The 26,959-nt window shown below is 33.2% G+C and overlaps 1 protein-coding gene across 4 annotated transcripts; it reads right to left on the bottom strand.

The window, feature by feature from the left end:
* Positions 1-6,314: 6,314 nt before the first annotated feature.
* On the bottom strand, positions 6,315-26,882 carry LOC148622354 (uncharacterized). Of its 4 annotated transcripts, XR_015920627.1 has the most exons (6): positions 20,837-26,882; positions 15,771-15,935; positions 15,074-15,190; positions 13,712-13,788; positions 11,657-11,770; positions 6,315-7,403 (listed from the first exon to the last, which is right to left on the bottom strand). XR_015920627.1 is itself a non-coding variant. In XM_088572213.1 (5 exons), the coding sequence occupies exons 1-5, from the start codon at positions 20,849-20,851 to the stop codon at positions 11,755-11,757; spliced, it is 390 nt and encodes a 129-aa protein (XP_088428339.1). In that variant the 5' UTR covers positions 20,852-26,882; the 3' UTR covers positions 6,315-11,754. The 4 variants fall into 4 exon arrangements, 3 of the variants coding, with proteins under 3 accessions (XP_088428339.1, XP_088428338.1, XP_088428337.1); XM_088572213.1 differs by having other exon boundaries at positions 6,315-11,770; XM_088572212.1 differs by lacking the exon at positions 20,837-26,882 and having other exon boundaries at positions 15,771-18,503.
* Positions 26,883-26,959: the final 77 nt, after the last annotated feature.

Below are 26,959 nucleotides of genomic sequence, written 5' to 3'. Positions count from 1 at the left end.
ACTAATTTTTAATACTGAAATCAAGCAAATGTGTATGGATATATAACGAAATAGTCGATGGGAAATTTGACCATGAGCCTCCCACCAGTCTATAGGTGGAAAGGAAATGTATCCTTCCGTACAGTTTGACAATTCCGCCAACAGATTTTACTAGAACTTTATCCTGTTATAAGGTTATGTATTTAATCGATGATGAAGTTATAGAAATGAGACAAAGCGTTAATTGAAACAAATATTTTACTGTAAGCGATTACCATAACCGTAATACGATTTCAAAACTCTTTCTCTACAATGAATACTTGTTAAGCATCATGTAAACAAGGCCAGAGATAGTACTTTTATCTTGTCATAATAAACTATTTTAGGTATGCTTTTTGTTTGTTTTTGTTCTCAGCTTAAGCTCCTTATCAACCATATCACGCTTTAAGTTGTATTTTTCTGTAGTTCTTCTGTAGCTACGCATGAAAATGAAATTTTCGAAATTTAACCAGAAAAGAACAACCACATAACAAATGCAGGTTCCTTTGACATGAAAATGATAGCCAGTCGCGGCGTGAATGATGATGCGGCCGTCCCTGCGATTAAAGAAGATATTTTCTACATCATATTACAAGAGTAATCAAGGGAATCAAGGTTATAGCGGTAATCAAAGTAATGTAATCCAGGGACAAAGACCAGACTTGGAAAACCGACATACACAAAAAAGAACATAAAGTAACTAAAATCATACATACAAAGTAACAAAGGCAAATGAGCAACTTGGACTCCACTAAAACCTGGGAACATGAACCAGGTGCACCGGTAGGGTAAGTGTCCTCTGCTTTTCTAGAAACACCCGCCGATTTGCTCATAAAAGTCAAGTCCGGATAGACAAACGAGGATTTGAATAAATCAGTTTTCATGGTGCAGATGGATACACCAATCAATACATGGATAAATCAAAAACTGAATAACCCACAACGGACGGGACTAAAACTGAATGACCCACAACTTTACGTTGAATATACAAAGTTGATAAGTTGGATTCCTTGTTGTTTTGTCCCCATAAAAAAGGACAAATATAATGAGTTTTATTTTGAAAAATCAGATTTGCCTTTTGGTATGAGCTGTAAGTTGATTTACTTAAAACTTGTCTAGCTCATGTCTTAATTGACTGAGTGCTTACTCAAAGTACAAGGCTATACCCTGTGTTCACCCCCCAGTTTTGCCCCTGACCGTCAAAGTAATGTCTCAAAATTAAAGTCATTGCCTTTCTGTATTTTATTATTTCTCATTAACAATGGCTCTTTCATGACATTAGCAGCTGAAAAGACAATAAAATTTGAGAAAAATGAAACATTGAACAATCGAATTATTACATTCTATTACTAGCTCAAGGGTACACGAGGACCTTGCAAAATTCTTCACATAATGAGTAAACATATAAAGATCAGTTGGTAAAATTTGAGGTTGAGGACAGAAGATAAAAATTGGCAGACTCATATGCTTCACTAACACTTTCACCATCACCACGTTACGTAAATATTTCGCTTGTGTTTATTATATCTTTATTACAGTAAATATTTCTTTTGCATATGGTGTGTTAAATGGCATCACAAAATCAAGCAGAATAGAATTTTGAGGTTGTTTTTGTTTTTTTGTTTTTTGTTTTTTGTTTTTCTTTTGTTACGAATGTAAATCATATGAGATCCTCTGAATATAATAGGTAATGATAATAGATAATTACAGTGGATTCTAGTTGTCCATGACTAAACAAAAATAGTAAAACTATTACATAATCACATATTTATTTATAAAAAATATTAAATATTGGGAAGTGTAACCCGTAACAAGTATAGAATTGAAAGGGCGAAATCATTGTACTATTTTTCATAAAATGCTGTTATTACATTTACTAATACTTGATTTGAGATTATCTGTATTAAATTGCGACAACGATATACATAACATATTGCAATATATAAAAAGAAATACACATGCATATTCAAATATACATTTCACATTAAACTAAGTGTTAGTACCAGGCAACTTTTCCCAGAAAGGTACACGTTATGTTTACCTACACACAAATGGACTGTGGTCCTTTAAAATAAAATTATTAGAAAACCGACACACGATATTAATAAGTCACAAAAAATAATGTTGTCATGGTATTAAGCAACAATTATTACAACAAAGGCAGAAAGAATAGAAAAGAACATTAATATAACAAGAATGTAAATTAACCGAACGACAAGATGACAATAGATTTGTACGCAATTATGCTTAATAACTAATATTTGCGAATTTATCAAGATGTACAGAATCTAACATCACTGATAGTGAAAGACACAGAAATCTAAGACACCGGAGAGTAAAGTTTTAATCTATCTAACAAGGATCAGCCCAGGTAGAGAACAAATTAAAGTCTTAGCTAAGGGTGTCTGCGATTTCCTAGTCTTGCACTTTTGAGCGTGTTGATGATTCCATTTTTCCCTTTCAAATATAAGTTTGTGATTAGTAAGTTATTTCATAACGCCCAGTTCGCTGAAATTCACAAACGTTGCATGATTTATCTTACCCAAATCATAAATAGCTAAAATTGGTGAGAAAGGAGTATCGCACGTGGCGTAAAATATGGTTATTTTTGTCTCAATATTCACTGGCATGCACCATTAAGTTGATTTACTTTTCTGTCTTACATACACTGGAAAGTACATGTTGATTTTATCCCCAAAAGTATTTTGCTAAGTCAAAGATTCAGCAAATGATGTAGGCTGTATAATATAAGTCAGTGGATCTCTAGGTCACGGATCGGCATTAAACCACGTGATAATGCATTTAATGAATTTAATGAATGAACATGATCACATGACAACTAATTTCCCCGAATATACCATAACCCACATTCACGGTAAAGACTATGCCCGGAGATTGTGTAAACACTTCGATGTTTTATACCGTCCGTGAGACCCCAAATAAGAGTCAAGGGCTTTAAGAAACCCCTCAGTCCGTCATGTATGACAAATGACAAATACCACATATGAGTGCAGACCGGGAATTACGGTATTGAGTATGTATGTTAGCACGAAAACAAAAATTAAACCAAGTATAGGAACAGTCAGCAGATGGTCAGCGTCACTCATATCGTACAAAAGATGTTTGGGGATTTTAATGGTTTATATCCACAAAGACAGTCGAATATATGCTAGAAGCAACGATGTCCTAGCTATATAGTACATGAAATGAAGGGTGTAACGAATATACGGACAGTGCTAACTTTTTCAACTTTATTGTTATAGTGTTATTTAATAATTGAACGTAAAACGGTCATCTACGTAATTGTTTATTTTCAACATGTAGTACATCGTAGTATTAAACAGGTTCATACCAGAATTCACTACATAAGATGTTAACTGTGAAAGACATGATGCATAGCCGTCACCCCAAATTATAGGATCATTAATTGGAAAGAGTGATTAGCCAAAATATGACCATGAGTACAGATCAACGCCTAGATATAACGTGTGTACGGAACTTTTTTCTGCGCACGAGTTAAAATTTCCAAGCGTTCTTTGCACGAGTAATTATTTATATTGGTTATTTATGATAACCAGTTGGTCATCGTATTTTCACCATAATCTTATGCTGTTGAAATTTTGTAATCGACGGGTTGATGTTTTGGTGGGCGAAAGTCCGAGGGTGATCTTACCGAATTTATTGCACAGTGAGAATTATTGAATTATTAGTAGACAGCGAAGGAACATTAGATAACGGACAGTTAATACATAATAAATATTAAGATAACTGCAACTGTCGCAATTTCTTGCAAAGTTGTGGAACATAAGCTAAGCTGCTATCATGTTATTCTATCGGAAAGGAAATTAAATTCATCGAGTTAAGTTGAAAGCTTTGCTCTTGTCTAATGCAATATGAAAGTTAAAATAAGAGTATTTTGAACCATATATATTGGAAAGTAAAACAATTTTAGAGTTACTTAGATAACTATAACCGTAATAATCTCAATCGAATCCATTTCCCTTTCACCTTAAAATTCAAGCGACCAGTACGGCGGGTGGATGAAAGAAGCCACATGAACTCTGTCATCTTGTTAGTTAAAGAAAATAGATCACCTTTGCGTTAAGATGGACTCTGAAAAACTATGCAAGGTTTTGATTACAAATCTGAAAAATAGAAAGTTGAAACTTGAAAACTTAAAGTTTAACTAAGGTAGAGTTGTTTACGGATACCATTTCTGCTGCATGTTGTATGTTGTTTCTTTTATAAGCGGAATGTTTTTAATGTTGGTTCACACAATGCAGAGAAAAGAATGGCTTTATTTCTTAGAAAAGGCTCTATTTGTTGTTATGATTCAAGTTTTAAAAGTTACCGATGTTTTGTAGGAAGTGAGGGAAGTACACCCACTAGATAAGATTACAATCTTAAATATTTTCTATTTCCATAACGGAAGCATTCTACGAGTGATCAAGCACTTTATTAGATAGCAGGACACACTTAAGTTATTACATTGTTTTGTAAGTAGTACATCCATATATAAATCATAAACGTTCTAAAATGTCATCATGAAAATATATCGACTGACAAACTAGTTAGTTGTTATATGCATAAAAAATGAGGAAATAATATAGAACTTCCTACATTATCCGAAGATGATCTTAAATGAACATTTTTTAATTTTTTTTTTAAATTTAAAAACTTGATTTCGAGACAATGGAGCCTTAATGTAGAAAATTCTTCAAAATACTTTATATAGATTCTGTATGGGAATTTGCCTTTTTCGAAAACTATTTAAAAAGTGGCGTTTCATAAAATTTTGCATAAAATACTTGTTTGACATTCTTTCAGTTTTTCCAAACAAAAACCTTTTTTTCCGTCCAATGTCTAGAATACTTAAATTCACGAACATGTTCCCACCAGTTATTTCCCCCTTAAAAGAGGCTTCTATGTTTTTAATTCTATCATATATAGTTCCTTGAAACTACATAATTCTTTATAAATTTGCAAGATGACAGAAAAAGATGTTCCTTGTTATAGGTATGATTTACCTTTACAAGATTATTCCTATTAAAGCGTTATTTCGAAAAAAAATGTAATTTTAAATTTATTTGCTTTTATACAAACGTGAATATATTAAAATAAAATTCTGCATTCTATTTTACTTTGAGTAGATAAGCAAATGACTATTTCATCATTAATTCTGACTCTCCACATTTGTTTTTACCCTCCAGCTAAAACCGTATACGGCTTAGACTTGCTACAGGTCTCTCTGTATCAATTTTTAAAATATGAGCAAATGTATAAGCCTACAATTTAACAATATAAGTATTCACTTTCCAAACAAATATTGTTAACGAAATGCAAATATTCCTTGACTAAACAGGGATGAAATTTTGATGCATAAGTTAATTGATACGATTAATTTCCTACAAAAACTTTGTCGGTTTGACTTGACTTTTAATTAGCAGCTCGGCGGGTGTTTCTTTAAAAGCAGAGGACGCTTACCCTACCGTTGCACCTGGTCCATGCGCCCAGTTTTTCATGTAGTCCGAGTTTCTCATTTACTTAATTGCTTTGTACGTATTATTTTGGTTATTTTATGTTCATTGTTGTGTTTGTTTTCCATGTTTGGTCTTTTTACCTGGATTACATTCTTTGGATTCCCGATAGAATCTTGGTTCCCTTCTTTATAATTTTATCAGACTATTATGTTACTAGTTGAACTGTAGTAGACGCGCTGCTATAGTTTAAAAGATACATATGTATTCGTGAAGTTTAAAAGTTATTTATAATTTATGTAGTATCGAACACTATCACAGCAAAATGTCCCATAAAAAAAATCATATGGTGCTCGTTTCATATAATATTCATATGCTGCAAAACATATAAATCTCATGTATGGCATGCTCCGTTGTGAATAGTAAACAGTCATAACGCAATCCTCTGTTGTCCCATTGTTTAATATACTACATAGATGTTATTAGATTTGACTCTCTAATTTTATCAAACGAAATCATCATCTTGTCTATATATTCCCAATTTGGCCATCCTTTAAACGCAAAGAAATCCGGATTTTACTTACAATGTTTTAAGCTTTTGAACAATTTAGATGTGATAGTCTACCTTTGTTCTATGTCCATTTTTTCTCATTAAATTCATTTTAGATTATTTTTGTTTGCATAGATTTAAATCATTGCAACGGAGTACAAAACAACATTTATTCATACAGATAAATAAAATAAATCGATATGATCTACACAATATCCGGGTGTAATGTGTGAGATGTTTTTATGAACCATTTATATATATTACGGGTATTTCTGCATTAGTAATTTTGGAAATGAGGGATTTAATTTAAAGTTCAATAAAGAGCTTCTTTTATTACATTAATTTAGCACAATTTTAGATTTATTTCTTCATTTACATTAGTTTTAAATCGATATCTAATGAATATATTTTATGGAAATAACATCGTGTATGTATATGTAATAATAATGATTAATACATGGTCTTTAATATTGCCCTTGTTCTAAGCCCGAGATATAATGTCAGCCCCGAGGGCTTTAGCCCGATTTATGATAAAAATCGAGGGCTTATAACAAGGGTAATACTTAAAAAAAGCCATGTATTAATCTGTTTAACACATTTTTTTTTCATTCCAGTAATGAATTATTTACCCTTTTTTTTTCTTTCAAAGAAAGACAAATCATAAAAGACATAAAAGTAATCCGTACTTTCAACTGATATCGAATGTGACTTCGTCGATGAACATGATAACGCTTTGAACAGTTTTGCGGAAGTGAAGTTAGTTAAGATCACAAGAGGGCGGATATTACCCTCATGAAATGTTGCTGCCCAGGGGCAGATTATATACAGATAACACTCCCTTTTTAGCTCACCTGACCGAAGGCCAAATGAGCTAATCCCATCACTTGGCGTCTGTCGTCGTCGTTAACATTTTACACTTGTCATTATTCTTGTACGTCGCTTCATTTGAAATTGTTCATAATAACAAAAAAATATGGTTGCTAATTATCACTATTTAATTTTTCAGGAGCAACCTTACTTCCTCACCCTTAAAAAAGGGGCTTTTTACTTTATCCCCGTGTAGAGACTAAATTGCTATACTGTCATAACCATACAGAACACCTCCTCTCGAGCGTGGTAATGTATCCATGCACGGATTTTTCTATCATATAGTTTTCATCTATAGTGAGTTCTAAATAGGATTGTCTTTGTCCTATTATTGTTCCATTATACGGTCCACATGTGAGAATATTTGATATTAATGATAGTGCATTTGTAAGGCTTGTAACTAAACTTGAATACTCTGAAGACATGTTGGTGTTGATAAATTTCATGATGCTCGTCACTGGAGTACAATCATCTTGGAAGCATGATCCTAGCTTGAATATTACAAAACAGTTGTATTGGTAGTATATATGCATACATTTCTTTCATATAAACGTATAGCTATTATGACATTTTTCCATCCATTGAAACATTATATAAAACACGACGCAATTGATTTCTCTTTTAATTTGATTGATTTCACTGTCCTTAAAGGAGTGGCTTGATATACAATAACAGTTGTGTATATTTGTTAATATGTTCATTATTTTTATTTTGTTTCGTTGTATATGGGTTTTTTGTTTTGTTCACATATGAAGAATTATGAAGAGTTGGCCATTAGTATTCATTGTAAGTTGTTGAAATTGTATATTCAATTTTTTTAGACATTTCATTTAATAAAATCCTATTTAATCGTCTTTAATCAAACTTTTTTTCATTGATAATGATGATGTTACCTAACCTTGTCTTTTTTAAACTGAGGCAGTATGATTCAAAATCGTCCGCAAGTTAAGCAGGAAAACACTTCAGTACGGAGCAATTTCTCTTTATCAGAAATATATTTTCCTGATATTATAGGTTAACCAGGATCTTCAAAAGGGAATATTTGCTCATACTGAAAACAACTTCATATTTCTGTTCTTGTATGGTGAGTTTAGATAATCATAACCACTTTTTGAAAAAGTACTACTAGTAATTTATTTGACAACTTGAATTCTATAAGTGAACAACATTTAGTCCATGGGCAACATAGGAAAACACTGACCCCCATCCCCCTTTACGAAATTTATAGTACTATGATTTTTATCTTCTAGAATATGTCTACTTTTATATTTTAAATGTTTGCCATTTGGCTACTTTTTAACAAACTAGAGGCTCTCAAGATCCTGCATCGCTCAACTGGTTCAATAAGCAACATCTATTTTTGTAAAAACCGCCATATTTTTTCTCTGAAAAAATCCTAACGTTCGAACCTAAAGAATAATCATACCAATGTCCCAGAAGTGTCAAAGAAAATGATTTATGAAAGAAATAACAAATTAAAAATAGAGAAAAAACGTGAAAAAGGACAAGAACTGCAACATGGCTAACCAGATTTACACGAACTTTTGACCACACGTAGATCTCATTATGTTGAATGAGCACTTTAATTTAGGTCAGTATTTATCAAAACCCAACTGCGTTAAAGATATATGCGAAAAACTTCTGTCTGACCCATAAGTCCTATTTTAGTAACGGCGGTCATATTTATCTAAGGATAAAAAATCCCAACATCAGTTGTATGCGGAACACCCGAAGTGACATTCATGCCAAGTTTAGTTCTATTCAGTCTGGTAGTGTAAGAGGAAAAGATTTTTGAAAGAAATAATATTAAAAATAACAAAAAAACGTCGAAAAGGGGCAATAACTCCAGCATGGCTGAACAGATTAACACGAAAATTTGACCACAGATAGGTCTCATGCTGAACACTTTTACCTAGTGCCAGAATTTGGGTACACCTAACGGTTTTTGAGATATATGCGAAAAACATCAGTCTGACACCTATGTTATGTTTTTGTAACCGCGGCCATGTTTACGACGGATCAAAAATCCCACATAAGTTCTCTGTAGAATAATCCAAGGAACATTCATAAAAGAGTAATCAAGGGAACCAAGGTTACAGCGGTAATCAAAAGAATATAATCCAGGACTCCACTAAAAACTGGGAGCATGAACCAGGTGCAACGGTAGGGTAAGTGTCTTCTGCTTTTCTAGAAACACCCGCCGAGTTGCTCATTAAAAGTCAAGTCCGGGATAGACAAACGAGGAAGGAAAACTATGACCCATTGAATGAATCAGTTTTCATAGTGCAGATGGATACACCTTAACGTTCCACGCGTTCATGACGACGACCATAAAACGTCTGTAGTGGTGATGACTTCAATCTTGTAGCAACATAACCCTGTTCCAGAATCCTATTTGTTAGAGTTCTAGCGCGATACAAAAAGTCTGCGTAGGTTCAGGTTCGGCAAGCTCTAGCATAACGTATGTGTTGTGATATGAACACTCCATACGCAGGTGAAGGGATGTTGCCACAGATGAAAGGAAAGTTGACAATTCTGAATGAAACGTCATCACGTTTGTCGTAAAGTTTGGTCAATAGTTTTAATTTTAATTAAAGTTCTAATTGGTTCTAATTTATCAAAACGTATCAGAACAGATATTTTAATAAAATTATTAACGACGGCGACAATAATGACGACGGACGCCAAGTGATGGCAGTAACTCACTTGGCCTTCGACCAGGTGAGCTTAAAAGGGGATCAAGTGCTTCAATTTTAGAATTTTGTTTTGACAGATTGTTAACTTTCAATCAGTTTGTAACACGTCAAAATGTAAGATATCTTAAATTGGTATGAGTTTTATTTTTTTGCTTACATCATAATCTTGCTTTAAACCATTATATAATGTAATAATATACGCAATTATGGTCTTAATAAAAGATAAATCTAAACTTTAAACTTTTTTTCGATGAAAAGCTTACAAATGATTTATTTATTCATTTCATCGCACATTTCATAAAAAAAGTGATCATTGATTTTTTTTACAGGGAAGGAACAAATGGGCAATTTCGGAACATTTGTGGATATACTATAATGGTTGTATCTGTTTTTGGAAAAATCAGGAATTAAAGCGTAAAAAAACAAAACTATTTTATGAATGTTTGTTGTAGTTTTTACCAGGTCATGTTGAATAGTTATTACCATTTTTATGGATTTTCTATATTTAAGATCAAATTTTGACGACCCACTCTTATGCTTCAATAGTTATCCTTAGTAGTTTAAGATAACAGGCGGTTTACCGGTTACAAACTCTCCAGGAATAAATTCACAGATGATTCTAAGGTTTAGGTTTTGCGGTACCTCTTATTTAGGAATCAATTTGTTTCAATATAAAATTTTCACACTAGAACGCAAAATTTGAAATTCAAGAACTAAAAATATTTTGTTCTGTAATTTGTTTTTTTTTTATCAGAATTTCTAAGTCCCCCTTTGCAATCCTAAGAAATATAATCAATGCAATTGTGTCATCTAGAATTATCTTCCATTTCGATATTTGATTTCTTACTATTGGCTTTTGAGGTATTTCTTAACTGTATACCCGTATCCAGCAAAACTTTTTTAAAAATCCATTTAATTATTTAATAGATTCAAAATTTCCAGAGGATAAGATGTTCCGAAATGATTGTATATTTCTTGTTTTCTAACTGTATTTAATAAAGTATTTGCCTTTTTTTTAATTAAGGCTCTCTGCACCATGAAAACTGATTTGTTCAATGTGTCATAGTTTTCCTTCCCTCTTTCGTCTACCACAGACTTGACTTTTATGAGCAACTGGCGGGTGTTTCTAGAAAAGCAGAGAACGCTAACCCTACCGGTGCACTTGGTCCATGCTCCCAGTTTTAGTGAAGTCGGAGTTACTCATTTACTTTTGTTACTTTGTATTTATTATTTTAGTTTCTTTATGTTCTTCGTTGTGATTGTCTGTTTTCTTTATCTGGTCTTTTGATTTCCGCTAGAATCTTGGTTCCCTTGATTACTCTTCCGTTGTCTCAGTTTATATTCTACGTTAGAAGATAAAAAAAACAACACTTCAGTAAGTTTCGTTATATCTTATTAATTGATAGAAACACATATTCATTGCTAAATACTATCAAGACCCGCCTATGATCCTAAGAAAAAAAGTGAAAATGTGGTCTCAAAAATTCCTCAAAAGGGGTCATCTAGGGTGTATGTGGCCCATGGACTAATTTCTTATCATCCAAAAATAATTCATTACAGGTCCAGTAAAAAACAAAAGCTTAAAAATTATATTTAAGGTCGACCTTGATGAACATTGATTGTTCATGTATTTTTTTTTATATTTCTCTTCCCGATTTTTGATAATAGTTTCTATTATAAGGGTTTAATTACTTTTATTTAAACACCACTTTAATTGGCAAATTCAGCGCACAATCTACATGAAATCTTGACGTTAAATCAGAACTATTGCAGTGGTTTCCATCTTTCCGTTTTTTACCTTGATTTTGCCGTTCGTTATTTGAACTTTCCTTTTTGAATATTCCATTTGACTATTGCCTAGAGTTGATCAGTTAGGTAATTTTATTATTACCCTTAATTCATATTAAGCCATGCTTTTATAGCTATCTGAAATCTGTACAACAGAATGTTTTGAAGGGAGGGAAGGCACATTTTGGAAGCCATTGTGTTCAAAGATTGTATGTGACTGAACTATCTCAAAATTATATTTAGTACTCTGATAAGGTTACCGTTATAGTATCTGCACAATATGTTGTTTCAGGAAACTGGGGAAACTGAAAGCACTCTTTATTTTCGATCAAAACCAAAGCATCTTGAGGCACAAATTTTAACAGTTCTGTAGACTACAATGATAAAAAACATTCCGTTTGAAATTGATAAAGACGCGTTAACAGCATGTTACCTTAGCAAAACATCAATGGAGAAATGCCATTGTATTAAAAAAAAAAAGGAAAAAAGACAAAGTTTTATTTCATAGAAATAGTAATAAGTATTTATTGGACAACAAAATTTCGAGGTTATATTTTATTTGTACAAAAGTTGTGATAAAATTCGATAGATATTTGACCTCCAAGTGGCTGCTTCAGAATTGATTACTCATCGAATGCTACCGATTCTACCTACCGTCATCAGTAGCTTTCAATTTCTTGTTTTATAAATTATCTGTCGATACATTTTCGTTCTTTTCACTACAACTCTAACAAATAGGCCTCTGGAACAGGGTTATGTTGCTACAAGATTGAAGTCATCACTACAGACGTTTTATGGTCGTCATCATGAACTCGTGGATCGTTATGGTGTATCCATCTGCACCATGAAAATTGATTTATTCAACGGGTCATAGTTTTCCGTCCTCGTTTGTCTATCCGGACTTGACTTTTAATGAGCAACTCGGCGGGTGTTTCTAGAAAAGCAGAAGACACTTACCCTACCGGTGCACCTGGTTCATGTTCCCAGTTTTTAGTGGAGTCCGAGTTGCTCATTAGCTTTTGTTACTTTGTATGTATGATTTTAGTTACTTTATGTTCTTTTTTGTGTATGGCTGTTTTCCATGTCTGGAATTGTTCAGAATTGTTTAGATTTTTTCCCTAGGTTAAATTTATTTTGAGTGTATGATAACCCAAAAATTCGAATGAAACATTCATCGTAATGTAAATTCATTGGATAACAAATTTTCAAGGCATCAAATCGTCGATTGATTTTTTCATACATGCGCATAAATATTTTAAATAATTTTGATTGTTACTTCCCCAAATCTATTTGTATTTATGCGTCGCCAGTAAATTGAATTTGTCACACTCAAATATAAGATTGACACCTCAAATCAATACAGTTATCTCCTCATACGTTCGTGTTGTGTCCCTCTCGCGAACTAGTGCATTAGTTCACTGTAACGCAGACAGGCACATTTATTTCAACATGTTAAAGAAATGTACCTTTTGATGCATTGCTCAGTATACGAAAAAAGAAATGGAAATTAGAAAAATGAAACGATGTTCCTCAGTAATTTGCTGAAACGTCATTTTGATGCAAAATAAATATATCAAAAACTATATATCAACACTTTTAGTGATTTTTTGTGTATCCGTCATTAAAGTTTCTTATTGATCTTTGTTAAATTGTTATTGTAAAATGTAGTTTGCAATGCAATGGACATTTTATTTTATAAAAATTAAAAAAAATGACTATATATCAACAGTTTTAGTGATTTTTTGTGTATCCGTCATTAAAGTTTCTTATTGATCTTTGTTAAATTGTTATTGTAAAATGTAGTTTGCAATTAAATGGACATTTTATTTTCAAAAATTAAAAAAAAACTATGGACACTCGCCATAAAATATTAACAAAACAAATCAAAACAAAACAAAATCAAACAACACATTTAATTGTCTTTGTATCATTTGTAAAATGACTTGCATCTCTACGGAAGAAATACACCCACTACTGTGTCCACGATCCTACACAAATAATACTCTATTCAACTTCGGAAGTTTTCTATGTAGTATGTCACGTGTGTGTCAATGTTCTCGTTACTTTAATGACCAAACTTATGTCTATCGGGGAATTTTATTTTTCAGCTGCCGTGCCACTACATAGTTGTTTATGAGCAAGTAGAATATCTTTTTGCAAGAGCGGAAATAAATCTATTAATGTGTTTCCCTCTATAAAAATTGTTACTGAATGTTTCATCTACACTTTGATGTGTAGCATGATAATGTTCACATTTTATAATATTAGAAATATTTAATAGTGAGTTTGTAAGGTTGGTTACAATATCTGAATACTTCGATGATATTTTGGAGTTCATGAATTCCACCAATCTCCTCAACGGATGGCAATCTTCTTGAAAGCATGTTTCGAGCTTGAATATAAATAAATCAATATTTGATCATATTGTATCTACATATTTTTTTCAATTTACAACTAACTACAGTACGTGACATTAAGTTAATACGTTAAACATTTTATGTACTTGAAATGGAGGTCTTTTTTGTTTTCCCTGGAAATCGAAGAGGTTATGATGAAAGAGTGGAGTATTGAAATGAAGTTGGTCGACAATAGTGTGCGGAAATTTAGGAATTTGGGGATTTAGTTATGTTTAGTCATGGAGAAAAGAAGACTAAAACTAGCTTTGGTGTTGTTAAATATTGTATAGTTTCACTATTATTTCTAAATCAAATGATAATGTCATTTGTAATGGAAATCGGAAATAAGAATCAGGTTAGCTTTATTAGATGTCATGCGTACATTGGAAATTCATATTTGTGAAATAACCAGGAAATTTATTTTACAATACATCCAAACACCCTTCCCACACATTGACTTCAATTACGATATATCCAAACACCCTTCCCACACATTGACTTCAATTACTAAAATATCATGTGATAGACGCAAACACTGCGATGAGAACATTTCAAGATATTATAGAAAACTCATTTTGCTTATTGTAGAAACAACTTACTTTTTATTAAAACAAGATCTCAAGGAAAGTAGTTGAATTGTGGTTATAAACAATTGTCTGTTACAGTTCTTCTACTGTTTAGAACATGCAGATTTTGATTGCAGTTAATGTAATAGTCGTCCGATCAGTTTATTACATACCTTAACTCCATTTCTTTAGGTTAAAGTGTATAGTTCAACGATGTTAATAAAGTTTTTGATAATAGGATGATTTATTTAAATAGCAGTCTTTCTAACATTCAGACAGTAGGTGATTCATGCATGTTAAAACCCCACCAAAGTCACTTTTATTTCTTGTTCAAACATATGTTTAGACCACATAACTAGCCTTAGTTTTTCATTTGGTTGTTGCGCTTTTGAGATGAAATTTATATAGATTGTACATGAAATTGGTACTTTACAAGAGTTAGCGTTCTTGATTTGTTTGATTTGGTTAATTTAAGTGGTAGCTTGAAGTGCAGTCTTCTCAAAAGAACAGATCTAAATACAGGAAGGACTATTGTCACATAAGTATATAGCATATGTAGACCAAAAAAGCATTGTCTGATCCATGGACTTGTCTACATCATGAATCACCTCAACATAGACAGAAGAATCATAAACTTGGTAGAAATTTGGTAGTAACAAAATATTCCCGATACTTTCAATACCATAGTTGTATATTTATAACATTATAATAATACCTGGGTTGTGTCTACACAACACGAAGTCGGTATTTCTGGAAAATCAGGAATATGTACTTCCATATTATCTAATCTCGACCACAATTGAGGAGGCACGTGTCGTTCCATTTCCGCACGCTAAAATTAGAAACAATACGTATGTTTTAAATACTTTTATATAATAAAGCTTATAATAATGATATGCAGTAATTACCGTTTGAATTTTATTTATTAATGATAAAGATTAATCATGAAATAACATAACCTATTATTAAAAAGAAAAAAGAAAAACAGACAAACAAACATACAACCAATTGTACAATTGTGTCAAACGACTCGCAGATTATTACACCATGACTATTTGGTAGATTATCAAATGCGGACCAGTAAATGTCCATTTTTTAAAAGCTTAACGCTAGAGGACCTTTTTGAAAAAGACCACAAGCAATAATGACTATAATTGTTTTTGTCATCTTTATAAAAAGAATAATCAAGGGAACCAAGGTTATAGCGGTAATGTAATCCAGGACAAAGACCAGACATGGAAAACAGACATTCACAACAAAGAACATAAAGTAACTAAAAATTATATCTTTCTAAACCCTACATCCAACAGAATTCAGTTACATAGTTGTAAAATATATGAAATTTTTATCGTTTTTACACTATGCTTGTAAAGCATAATTATTAAAAAAGAAAAAAAACATTGATAGCCTACCGTTTCATCTTCCAAATTGTTCGAAAAAGTTAAAACACTATAATTTAATTTGTAAAGCAGCCAGTGTCTTCTGTTTTCATTATCATCATATGTTGGTAAAACACATCCATCGTTGCCGATTGTGTACATCATGGCAATAAAACCTACACTGCTTACTAGTCGACACTGCAAAAAAGTATTGAAGGTATTTTTTTTCGTGTGTTCTGATTGAGTTTTTTTGCTATGGACTTTTTTTTTAGGGGGGCTGTATTTTTCTTTCCTTTTCTTTCATTCAACAGTGATAATTGGTTCTGTTCTCTTCTGTAGTTATGCAGTTTTCATATTTGATGTTTCGAAGAGGGCGCTTGCCCTACCGGTGCACCAGGTCCATGAGTCCGAGTTGCTCATTTGCTTTTGTTACTTTGTATTATGATTTTGGTTACTTTATGTTCTTTGTTGTGTATGTCTGTTTTCCATGTCTGGTCTGATCTTTGTTCCTGGATTACATTCTTTTGATTACTGCTATAACCTTGGTTCCCTTGAATACTCTTTCAAGATCACACCAGTATTTTAAATGAGTTTAAATGTATTCCATATAAAAAAGAGAAAATATCCATAATAACTATAGTAAAGAAAGACAGGGTTGTGACAAAATATCTCTGTAGTTTTTATTCTGTAGAAAAGGTACTATTTCTTTGAAAAAGTGTTATTTACATTTGTTTTTCCTATGAAATTTGATAACATACAATCAACTGTACTATATTTTTATGTTTTGCGTGCATTCTCTGTAGCAAATTTGTTATTCAATCGTGTTTGTTTGTTTGTTTGTTGGGGTTTAACGTCCAAGCACAATATTTCAGCTATATTCAGACGATGAACATGAAATGGATGATAAAATGAACATGAAAGGAAAAAGAAAGGATGGGACTCAAGGATAATAGGGTCGACAAATTTTGATTGCCACTGGAAAAGGGGGTTAGGTCGGACAATTTAGCCTCCTGTGACGGAGCGCAAAGGTTCATACTCCTATCGAATACCACAGCAGGGTTCTTTAACGTGCGAGGAACGTGGCATCTTTCCCAACACGGTGCACCACTATGGTTTGCAGTCAGGTTTTCCGTATTATAGCCTGACAACCCCAGCATGTAACACGCCAGGGGTACCCCATTCAACCACCTGGGGCACACATCCCAGTTGCTCTGTGGGCAGAGCGCCTAGCCCCCGGCTAGGTTTCTGAGCACTATTTAGTCGCCTTATACGACAAGCTTAGCGCTGCTGCAGGCCTATTCTTTTAACACCCGGACCTGCAAGGGACTATATATTCAATAGTGTGCAAACTTTTTAAATATTAATTTTGATTGATCGGATGAAACTCTTTTGACAATTTTGACCTTTTATAATATTTAAGAGGGAAATAATTTGTTCGTTTTTCTGCATTCTTGAAAACTTATTGTCTAAACTCTTCCCCTAGAGGTAATTAGATTTAAGTTTGTTATAACTATAAGTGCGTGTACTGTTGGAAAATGTTGAGCACTGTTTCCAAAATGGCCCCCTATATTTCTTCTCAAATTCTCTTTTTGGTTCCTCTCTCGTATATATATACAACTGACAAGAATATTCAACTTAAAATATACATTTCGTTTTTGATTAATTTATCCTACTTAATAAAATAGTGAATTTATACCATATATTTGATTAATGGAAATTAACATGGAACTTTTCTCGTGTTGTCCAGGGATATTTCTTATATAAATTTAGAATTATCATATATAATGTAATGTCGGGAAATGAGAACTACTACTACTTACATTTCCGTCGGTTAAATGTACTTTTGTACTACTGTAAACTTATGTGATTTTAGTTAAGACCTTGAATGGACATGACAAAATTTCGATAATAAAACAGGATTTTTGTGCAAAATAATTAGAGGCTGTTTGGGTCCACATTCAATAAATTCAAAAGAAAGCTTTTTGCAGCAAGATTAAACATTTTGCAATTGTGTCCCATTCAAAATGATAGCATCTATAAATTTATATTATGACTATGAATATTTCAATTGAAACTGTGTAATATTGATAGAGGACGAATTTAATGTGAATTTAACTTTTGACATTAGAAGCACTAAGAACCTTATTTTAGTCTGACAGGAAGTTGCAATACCAAAGGTAATACAAAACAATGATTTTATCTCAGTTTCTCGCATCTTTAACAACAGTAAATGATTAAAGCTCACGTCTTCAATTATGAAAAAAGAAATATCTATGTATATTCAACTTCGTCCTCTTACATGTTACACCTGTCTCAATCATATTAATAGCAGTACGTATAAAGTGTTATAGCAAAAAATACAACGCATTTATTGATTATCAAGGAAAATAAATTGTTTTCTGAGAAGAAAAACCATGCAAATTCTAATTTTACCCGCTTTTGTATTTTTTTTAATGTAGACATCTCTTTTAGCCATTTTATGAATGAGATTGTGAAAATAAAAGGTATCAGTATATGTATTCGTTGATTATGAGTCATTACGAATTGTAATTGCCAATTTGATATGCATTTTTTATGGTATAGACCAAATTTTGATGATCCATCCTGATACTTCAAGCGTTGCCCTAGGTAGCAAAAGAATAAAGACAGTTCATCGGTCACAATCCTTAAAGAAAAGATTTTAAGGTACCTCTTTACCTCTTAATTACGAACTGCTTTTTTTAGAAAAGATATTATTTTACAATGTAAACCAAACTTAGGTAAAAATTTTATCTTTTTTATTTTTAAGTCTTTTGAAGTCGTCTCTTCTTTGGACTATTACACATAACATATAACACTTAATAATCTAGTGTAGCTTTAAATGCAGTTCTGTCTTAAAATAAGAAAACAAAGCTCATGATAGATGATTCATGCAATCGTTAATCACATTTTTATTGTAAATCCTTCAGTAGGCCTTGAGAACCTGTATTATAAATTAAGAGGAATGCAAATGAACGAGTAATCAAGGGAATTAAGGTTATAGCGGTAATCAAAAGAATGCAATCCAGGGACAACGACCAAACATGGAAAACAGACATACACAACAAAGAATATAAAGTAACTAAAATCATACATACATAGTAACAAAAGCAAATGAGCACTCGGACTCCACTAAACACTGGAAGCATGGACCAGGTGCACCGGTAGGGTAAGCATCCTCTGCTTTTCTAGAAACATCCACCGAGTTGCTCATAAAGAGTCAAGTCCGAGGTAGACAAACGAGGAAAGTAAAATTATGACCCGTTGAATAAATCAGTTTTCATGGTGCTGATGGATACACCATAATGAGTTCATGATGACGACCATAAAACTTCTGTAGTGATGACTTCAATCTTTTAGCAACATAACCCTGTTCCAGAAGGCTATTGTTAAAGTTCTAGCGCGATACAAAAAGTCTGCGTAGTTTCGGCAAGCTCTGGCATAACGTACGAGTTGTGTTATGAACACTCCATACGCAGGTGCTGAAGGAATGTTGCCACAGATGAAAGGGAAGTTGACAATTCTGAATGAAAAGTCATCACGTTTGTCGTAAAGTTTAGTCAATAGTTTTCCTTTACCATCGATTTCTAAGTATAGGTCAAGATATGAGTCTGACTTCACAGTGTCTGTAGTATCCTTTATCTGAAGTTCTTTGCGATAGATGCAATGTATCAAATCCCCGAAATTAGGATTGTTTAAAGATGATACGTCGTCTATATAGCGGAATCTGAGATTAAAGGATCTAGCTAAACGATATCCTTTCTTCTGGATCAAATCAGCTATGAAGTCAGCCTCATAAGAGTCAAGGAAAAGGTCAGCAAGTAAAGGAGCACAATTTGTTTCCATTGGAATGCCGGCCGTTTATTGAAAAACACGTCCACCACACTGGAAAAATATGTTGTCGATTAAAAATTCCAGCAATTTTGTAAACATCTTCCTCTGTATATTTGGAAGATGATTTGGAAGTAGGTCATAGGAGTATTAATACTTAAAATTTGGCAGCATTCTACTACACAGAAGTAATGGGAATTTCCCGCCAGAATTTTTTGACATTATAAGCAGTCAATAAATATTTCACGTATAGATTTATAGCAGGTCCCAGGAAATAAACACAATAAACGTTGTTTTTAGGACGATACATATGCATTTAAACAGTTTCTTCTGTAATCTTCAGAATTCTGGTTTTTAAAGAGCCAAATACTTAAATTGGTACCACGATAGTTGCTATATGACCAAATAGTGTTTTAGTTAGGTCATAATTGTATTTCCTTGCCCATCATAAATTTGTCATTTTCATCAATTTATATCTTCTACAGGATATATGTTTGACCTATATGTTTTGTTTCTTATTGTACTTTAATATTAGGTATTTTCAGTCCATTTATTAATTGGGAGGTTCTTTTGAAATAACAAATGTAAGACTTATTTTCCTTCAATTTTAACATTACATTTTATTGTATATTGACAATCTATTATTATCAAATGGGTGCGTATATATATACTGCTAAATAGAATCAAAAACCGCATGTGATCCGAAGACACCATAAGCACCCATACCAACACAAAACTGGAATCGGTATGAAATAGCATATTGTTAGTCAAACAATCAACAAATAGTTTCAGTCAATTAATGACCTTCTACAATGCCTTGAACATAGAATAAGTGGATATACATAAATTTGTTTTTGACTTAAAAAGTATTTGTAATGGGACATATAAGGGTATCTGTAAAAGCAAATCACTGGCGACGCAAGACACACATATCCTTTGAACCACCAGATGTCACTTCCGGTGTCATGTTGGAGTTCATGTTGCAAGTATTTTGTGTGATGTCTTGTAATCCTCAATTTCAGTTTTTTTATTCTTTTGTCTTAACTGTGTATGTATAATTTCTTGGCCGAGGACTTTGATTTTGATCCCTTTTTAATTGTCTATCTATTTTTAAGATTGAGAATTTTGCCGATATTTGGAGTTGGTGGTTGGGGATGGAATGCTTGGGGTAAAATTACAGACCTTAACAAATAAGGCAAAGTAAATCATATATTCCACACATAAATAATCTTATTTTAAATAAATATTACCAAGAATTCAGGCATGGCTGAGTTTACTAGAGTTGTTTGCAACAATTTCGGTAATGATGATATAATTCTCCCATGTTTTAGATACTACTATTTGCTATTCAGATATCCATATCTGCAAAAAAGATATATACATATGTTCTACAACCACTACTCATGTACGACATATAATTGTCCATAAATAGTCCACGAACTTTGGCCCATCTACTCTTTCATGTCAAATAGACATCCACAGATGCTTTATTACATCTGCTCCTACATGTGATATTGATATCCAAAGAAGTTCTTCAATCGCTACAGCAACATGCTAAATAGACATCGATAGATATTCTACAGCTCCTACTACTATTATATGCCATATACTTATCAAAAGCTGTTCTACTACACCTACTACAACATTCCATATAGATATCGACAGATTGTCTTCAATCCCTACTACATGCACTATATAAATATACAAAGATGTTTTACACCACCTTCCTTAACTAGCCATACAGATATTAAGATGTTTAACAACCCCTTATACAACATGCCATATAGATAGATATCCACAGATGTTTTACAACCCCTACTACAAATGCCAGATATAGGTATCGACAGTTCGACGACCATTACTTCAAAGTGTCATATAAATATCAATAAAAGTTCTACTACACCTACTAAAACATACCATATAGATATCGACCGATGTTCTACAACCCCTACTACAACATATTTTATATAAACCAAAAGATGTTCTACAAACCCTAATACGATATATTATATAGATATCCAAAGATACCCCTACTACAACATATTTTATATAAACCAAAAGATGTTCTACAAACCCTAATACGATATATTATATAGATATCCAAAGATATTCAACAACAAACCCTACTACAACATGCGACATGTAAATTCACAGATGTTCTACAAACCCTAATACAACATGCCATGTAGATTTGATCTACAACCTCCACTTCAAAATCGCGTGACCTGTGCAGGTCTGTGTGTCAAAAGAATAGGCCTGCAGCAGCGCTAAGCTTGTCGTAAAAGGCGGCTAAATAGTGCTCAGAACCCTAGCCGGGGGCTAGGGCGCTCTGCCCACAGAGCAACTGGGTTGTGTGCCCCAGGTGGTAGAATGGGGTACCCCTGGCATGTTACATGCTGGGGTTGTCAGGCTATAATACGGAAAACCTGACTGCAAACCATAGTGATGCACCGTGTTGGGAAAGATGCCAAGTTCCTCGCACGTTAAAGAACCCTACTGTGGTATTCTCCCGGAGTAGGACCTTAGGGCTCCGCCACAGGAGGCTAAATTGCCCGACCCTACCCACCTCTCCCTCTTTCCAGTGGCAATCAAAATTTCTCGACCCCATTATTCTTGTGTCCCATCCCATTTTTCATTTTATCATCATTTCATGTTCATTTTATCATCCAGTTCATGTTCATCGCCTGAATATATCTGAAATATTGCTGCTCGGGCGTTAAACCCCAACAAACAAACAAACAAACAAAATCTCGTACAGCTGTCAACGTGTGTTTTACAACTCTTTTTACAACATGCTATATAGACATCGACAGATATTCTACAGCCCCTACTACAACATGTCGTATAGATGTCCACAAGTATTTTAGAACTCTGTTAGACATCCATGTCTTTAATTAGACATATAATCAAATGCATATACTTTAACTCTATCCTTTATTTTTTTCAAATGTGTAGGAAATGTAGGGGTTTTTTTTGCCATTCAACTATTCAAATGCATACCATCAAAATAACGTACCCAAAACTAAAGGGGAAAATATAGGACATATTTTGTCATTTTCATTAAGACAGGCTTATTTGCGTTTAGTAGTCTAGTAACTAAATATTTGTATACACACAAAGGAAGGATATTTCTGCAGATAGTTTCTTCTCGATATATATAAAGGCAATCTATATTGTGGACAAGAAATGAAGATGTGTTTTAGACGTTCCACGGTTAGGCAACAGATTTATTTCAATTGATTTTTATTTATCAACTTTTGTTGTTTCAAATACACAATGAAAGATATTCATCAGTCTTGTTTTTCTACTAATGTATTGAATTTCATTTTGAAAAACCAAATATATGCTACAGTCAGTCGATTTTCTATTCTAATTTGTAGAACTTGGCAGGGATTCTCAATACATTGTAAACACGATTCCAAATCATCTTCTGAATAAACCGAGGACGTTGTCAAAATGCTGGAATTTTTTATCGACAATATATTTGTCCTGTGTAGTGGACGTGTTTTACAACAAACGGTCGACATTCCAATGGGAACAAATTATGTTCTGCTACTCATCGACCTATTCTTTCACTATTATGGGCTGACTTTATAACTGATCTTATCCAAATGAAGCAACATCGCTTAGCCAGATACTTTGACCAGAGATGATGTGTCATCTTTAAATAATGCTAATATAAAATCGGGGATTTCTTTACATCGCATTTAACCCATAGAACTTGAGATAAAGGACCATACGGACACTGTGAAGTCAGCATCGCATCCTGACGTACTCATAGAGGTCGATGAAAGAAAAACTCGAGAACAAATTATACTACAAACGCAATGACATATCGTCCAGTATCGCAAACTTTTTTCTTCTCGGGCACCATCCCTTCAGCATAAGCGCATGATATTTTCATATACGTCATGTGTAATGCCAGTACTTTTTCTAATGTACAAGACTTCATACAGTTAGGCTTCCGGAATAGGAATTACTCGTGTACATTACGGTGTTTCCATCTACACAATGAGAACTGATCTGTTCACCATGTCATAGTTTTCCTCAACTCTTTCCTCTACCCCGGACGTGACATTCTTAAATGTATTTGGATTATCCTATTCATTTTTTATCTTTATAATTGGCCCATTCTAAACGCTTCAGTATTTTTGTCGATGTATGAGCAACACGACGGACTAGTATATTATTTTATTTTATTATTAATAGGTACCAGTATCGTATTGCATATCCCTGAGCAGGTGTACGTCAAAACATGGATGCTATAAAAATATAGTGCATTTTCTTTTTGCCTCTCTACAAACTAATATTTTGTCAAAAGATATGAACAATGACTTATAAAATAGAGCAAACATCACACTGTAAGATGAAGAACTTTTTTAACAGAAAATCTAACATAATATCATAAAAATGTTCCACTGAAAAGGTTGGTTTGGTGAGTGCAAAACGAAGGTGAAAGTAGGGAAAATGGCTATTTATAGTTCGAGACTACTTTTCTGTCCGATCATCGTGGACTCACCCTATTTTCTTTGCGGGAAATTATTTTTTCACATGTCCTTACAAATGCTACATAAGTGAAAGTTTTATTGAATCAATTTACATATTTTTTTTAAAAATCCTAAAAATATGCACTTCACTATAGAAGTCTATGGGAAAATTAATACGATACTGAGACCTGATACTGAATAATTGTTGGTCTATGATAAACATGGTAGGTCTATGCTGTTCAATTTTGTCATATACTTTAATCTAAGAGACCTCAAATTTTAGTTTTCCACACTGTTTAGTCTTTATCCTTGCAAAATATTCTTTTGATTACCGCCGAATCTTGGTTACCTTGACTGCTCTTTTTATAAAGGTAACCTGTATCAATCTTGGGACAATTCTCCCAATGTTGACCAGAAATATAAACTTTTGATAAAATTCGGACTGGGCCGATACATTACATTTACCATTATTTATTATTAACATAATGTAAGAAATAAGTAAAATCAATGTCCAGACTTCCTTTTTCTGCAACACAAGGGAACGACACGTTTCAACTAAAGCATATGAAACGACTTAACCAACGACTCTCAACTATAAATACATTCGTAAGTAACAAGAGGCTTCAAGGAGCCTGCATCGCTCGCATGCTTAAATTTTTGCCTTTCAAGACCATTACTCTAACATGGAGTTGTCCCATTTTTTATACTCAAAGAAGACATTGGTAGGACTTATCATAAGGATCATTTCAGCAATTGAAAGACTGTTTACACCTATTATAGTTTTCAGGATTTGGCTGAAAACTTTAAAAATAAACACCATTTCACCTTTCACCTTTCAATGGCAAGAACTCTAACAAGGAGTCACCTGACAACTTTGACCAAATGCAGGCTGTATAATGAGGATCGTTTCGGCTGAACCTAACGGTTTTGGAGATATAAGCAAAAAAACACCCGTCTGACCCCTATGTTCTATTGTTAGTAACAGCAGCCAAGTTTTTCGTCGGATCAACAATTTGACCACGGGTAGATTTCATCATGCTGAACACTTTGATCCCGTCAAAATTAGGCTAGTTCTAACAATTAGTGAGATAAATACGAAAAAAATACTGTCTGACCCCTATTTTCCATTTTCAGTAACGGCGGCCAGGTTTTAGGCGAATCAAAAATTCCCACACGAGTTCTATGCCAAACACCCAAAAAAAAACATTCATACCATGTTTGGTTCTGATTGGTCTTGTAGTTTCAGAGGAGAAGAGTTATGAAAAGACAACGAACGACGACGACGACGACGACGGACGCAAAGTGATGGTACAGCTAACCTGGCCTACGACCAGGTGAATTAAAAGAACGAACAAAATCAAAAGGATTTTTTGTGTTTTACCAAGGATAAAACAAAAAAATACCCACATCAAATCTATGCAAAATGTTCTAAGAAACATTCATACCAAGTTTGATTCTTATTGGACTGGTAATTTCAGAGAAGATTTTTGAATTAAATAGATAAAATGTCGAAAAAGGGCAATACCTGAAACATGGCTAAGTAGATTAAAAGGAATATTTGACAAAAGATTTATCTCATCATGCTGAAAACTTTTACCTTGTCAAATTTTGGCTAAAACGTACGATTTTGGGGATACATGCATAAGATTTCTGTTTGACCCCTATTTTTAGTAACAATCAGCATGTTTTCACACGGATCAAAAAAGAGCAATAACTGCAACATACCTTATCACACTAAAAGAAATTTTGACCACAAATATATCTCACCGTGCTAGACACTTTTTCCCATGTCAGAATTTTTCTAAAACTAACAGCTGTCTGATCCGTATGTTCTATTTTATCAACAGCGGCCATGTTTTTCGACGGATCACAAATCCCCATATCAATTATATGCATATTTGGTTCCAAATGGTCAAGTAGTGTCAGAGGAAAGAGTTTTGATAAATTATTAACGACGACGACAGACGCCAAGAGATGACAATATCTCACGTGGCCTTCGGCGAGGTCAGCTAAAAGTTTGAAAAATATCCATTATTCCGAAGACTTAGGTGACTATAATATGCTATAAAAAACAAAAATACCTAATATATATTTCTCAATAAGTAAAAATAAACCATAACGCAATAGAAATAGAGACGGCATTACACAAGATCAAAAGTTGTGACTTTCTGCTTTTTATAGATATCGGCCAAAAAAGCTAAAGCGTCAGCAGTGGGATAATTCAAATATGTCAAAAACCAAAAATACATGCAAGAACGTGAAAACTGGTAAAAAAGACGATCTACATACACAACAACGTAGCAAATCGAATAAAACATATCACACATGTAAATTGAACACAAGAAAAGCAAGATGTAACACACAAAAAAAACTAAAGCACGAGCAATATGAACTCCCACAAAAAAAATGGGAACGACATCAAGGGCTCTGGAAAGGTCAACATATACTGATCTGCCAGCGGCATGTCATATTGCATGTGAGTACAACACGGTTTAGCACTTGGAACTTATCAATGCTACATTTTCAGAAGCACATTTTCATGTTGAATTTTAATGCCATTTTGATAATAAATTTATGAATCGTATGTAATTTGTTATGCTATAAATATTTATTTTTTATGAAAAAGGGGGAAATTATTATGGATTATCAGTAGGAATATAAATTGTGTCCTTATTACGTACATCATTTTTATATACCAGCTTTGAGTTGGGGGTATATAGTATACAGAGGGTATCATTCTCTTGTCTGTTACCCTCCCACACCACTGAATGGTATCTATGGAAACTTACACAGTACATTTACTACATGTTCCCATTGTGCGCCTCTTATTTTTGATTTTGATCCCAATCAAAGTGCATGTTTCGAATCTGAATTAAATCAGTAAGA

The sequence above is a fragment of the Perna viridis genome, chromosome 3, assembly GCF_037379345.1.
Source record: "Perna viridis isolate PV_CMFRI_1.1 ecotype Kerala chromosome 3, ASM3737934v1, whole genome shotgun sequence".
Classification (NCBI taxonomy): Eukaryota; Metazoa; Mollusca; class Bivalvia; order Mytilida; family Mytilidae; genus Perna; species Perna viridis.
The sequence above is the reverse complement of the archived record's forward strand: the minus strand, read 5'-3'. Positions and strand labels throughout refer to the sequence as shown.

What these genes read in the sequence shown, in the direction of transcription:
- LOC148622354 (XM_088572211.1), bottom strand. An exon ending in ACAATTTGGAAGATGAAACG is followed by an intron (nt 15,191 to 15,770) that starts GTAGGCTATCAA and finishes TTCTAATTTTAG; the next exon opens with CGTGCGGAAATGGAACGACA. An exon ending in GTTGTGTAGACACAACCCAG is followed by an intron (nt 13,789 to 15,073) that starts GTATTATTATAA and finishes TTTATATTCAAG; the next exon opens with CTCGAAACATGCTTTCAAGA.